The sequence below is a fragment of the Halyomorpha halys genome, unplaced genomic scaffold (assembly GCF_000696795.3).
Source record: "Halyomorpha halys isolate HHAL.00 unplaced genomic scaffold, Hhal_1.1 Scaffold518.1, whole genome shotgun sequence".
NCBI classification, from domain to species: domain Eukaryota; kingdom Metazoa; phylum Arthropoda; class Insecta; order Hemiptera; family Pentatomidae; genus Halyomorpha; species Halyomorpha halys.
In genome coordinates, this window is record NW_027110901.1 from 206,569 (window position 1) to 209,305 (window position 2,737).

The 2,737-nt window shown below is 28.1% G+C and overlaps 1 protein-coding gene across 1 annotated transcript in view; it reads left to right on the plus strand.

Annotated features, from left to right (window-relative positions):
- LOC106683816 (RUS family member 1) overlaps window positions 1–2,737 on the plus strand; it is a gene marked incomplete at its 3' end in the record, with an annotated part of 14,966 nt that overhangs the window by 10,346 nt on the left and 1,883 nt on the right. Inside the window, 2 exon segments of the mRNA XM_014425528.3 lie at window positions 875–990; window positions 1,071–1,273. Coding sequence (XP_014281014.1) covers window positions 875–990; window positions 1,071–1,273 — 319 coding nt within the window.

The following is a 2,737-nucleotide window of genomic DNA, read 5'->3' on the forward strand; positions in this document are numbered from 1 at the left end:
TTTTAAATTATATGTTTGCAAAGTGGTATTGAGTAGATGTCCCTGAAGATGGCCGGATTGTCCGAAACGTTGGACGAATAAAAGAAATAAAGTTTTGAGACTATAATTGGATAGTATTTGAGTTATTTATTAAAGAATTACCAGTCTCAAGAAAATATTAAGATTATAAATAAAAGAGAAATTTAGTTCAAGCATTAAATTTTATGCAACTAAAATGAAAATTTAGCCCAAAAAGAGTAAAATGTGCAGAAAAAAACAAAATTACCAAAAAACCCCAAAACGTACTATTTTTTACAATATAAAATTAGTGTTAATTGATCGTCTTTTCCATGGTTTAAATATCTGTGGAGGTTTGACGGAATTTAAAGCAATGAACTAAAGATACTATTGCATGAAAATCCCGTCTCTAATTATGCCATTTTGCTCTCTCCTTCAGTTTGTCTTATGTCCTAAAGAATGCTTTTGAATTCTTCCATTACAGTAGCACTCATTTACATAGCTCTTGATTATTTTTTGTTTTATTTTGGCTGTCATCCTGGTTATTATTTCCTAATACTAATTTTTTTTTAAAGATGCTAAAATTTGATAGTTTTTTTAATTATAAAAAATTAATATTAATCCTTTTGAAATATCTTCTTTTAATGGCATCTCCCCTTCTAAAATGTTGAATGTGATCTGCTATTTTCTCTCAACCATTAAAGTTTCTGTTCTAATGTCTTTAAATACATAACACCACCGAGTTGATTTCCTCCTTCACCTATTGCATGGTGATGAAATATGATGTTGATTCCATTTAGTGTAAGTTTAAATTTAAGAAGTTTTACTCGGAGGAAAGCATTTGTTTTATTTTAAAAAGTTTCAACTTTATCTGCAGGCTATTAAAAACAACATGGCTGATGTGTCTGCTAAAGATGGAAGTCAGGAAACTTGTGTTAATTTAGTTGCTTCCTTTTTAGGACTTGCAATATTATCAGTTATAGGGGATTCTGGGTAAGAGTTTTTATTTAATATACAGTATATCTAGTATTCATTATTTTATCAATTTTATGGAAGTTTTTTTTTCTGTCTAGAACTTATATTTGGACTCTTTTCTTTGGAGCTACCATACTTCATCTATTTTCAAATTTTAAAGCAGTTAAAGCTTTAAATATAAACAAATTCAATACAGAGCGCTTAAATTATGTTATACAAGACTATATTTTGACGGAAAGAATATGTACACCTGCTGAAACTAATAGACGAGAATCTGTAATACTTGGAAGTGGTTTGAACAGTTAAGTAAATTTAAAAAACAAAAGCATAGCATTTTAAAAAATTTACAATTTGTTCTTAACCATTCATTCAATGTTTTATATTGTTATGGTATCAATATTGAAAATACTCAGAATGATTTTATGGAGCTATCCTGTCGACTGAAAGTCTCATATATGGTATTTATTTAATAACTATAATGGCAAGTAAACATTAAGCTACCAAAATGGAAAACCCCTTGTGCATGTACCCATCAGTTAAAACTTGTTAGAACAGACCTTTCATTAAAGTGTTTCTCGTCATTCCCTATTAAATTATATTACCTTGTTTGTTAAATATTATTTATATAAAATCTTTGCCTTTCCAATGACATTATTTATCGACAGTATGTGTTTATCCAGAAATGTGTTTTCACACTGTAAACTTCATTTCTCCTCTTATCTCCCTAAGTAATTATCAAATCCTTTTTATAGTTTATATTAATCCATTTTTAAAGATTAGTAATTGTGAGTAGAGGGGTAATTTTTTAAAATAAACAAAATTAAAGATAATTTAGAGGAAGATTTTTTTTTAAATCCGCATTCAAGCCCCTTTGAGTCTCTTTCAATGAGGATAAAACCTATCTAATATTAATGACCACCTAATTTTATATTGATATACCGAGTTTAATCAAAATTGCTATAGCTGTTTTCGAGGGCATAAAAAAAAATGTGAAAAATCGATTCTATAAAGTGGCACTTCCGATTAGTCAATTTTAAATTATTTAAAATTTAGTTTACATATAGTCTTTTTTACTTCTTGAAACTGGTATTTATTATTTAAATAAAATAATTTGTATTCAAGTTAAGTCTCAAAAAACTCTTTATTATTTCTTTAAAAGTACAATGTTTCCGGCAATTCGGCCATCCTCAAGAACAATATTAAATATAAATTTACATCTCACATCCAATAATTTAAAAACTTTTTGCAGGCTGTTCTGCTCAGGTTAGTAATTTCTGTCAAATCACCCAATTTCATCGCTTTTGGCAGATGGCCAAATTGACCGAAACATTAGACTTTTAAAGAAATGATAGAGTGTTTTGAGACTTAAGTTGGATACAAATTATTTTATTTAAGCAATTAAAACTAGTCTGAAGAAAGTGAAAAGTTTATATATAATTTAATGAAATAGTTGCTGTCACACCCCATATACCCGCCTTAAATATGTAATTTCGGTTCCATACGACTTTCCGTTTTTAAGCCAGGCTGTTCACAAACACACGACCATTTTGCGAGACTTGAAACTGGAATTAAAAAATTTTTATTATTGCAATACTTTTTCTCACTATATATTTCATATATTGGTAAGTGAAAATAAAAATTAAGGCATACTAAAATTTTACCTATTTAACTTTGTACATAGCAGTTAATAATGAGAAATTGTAAAAACCTGCTCACCACAACTAGTTGATGATTGGTGTGTGTGTGTATATATATATATATATAT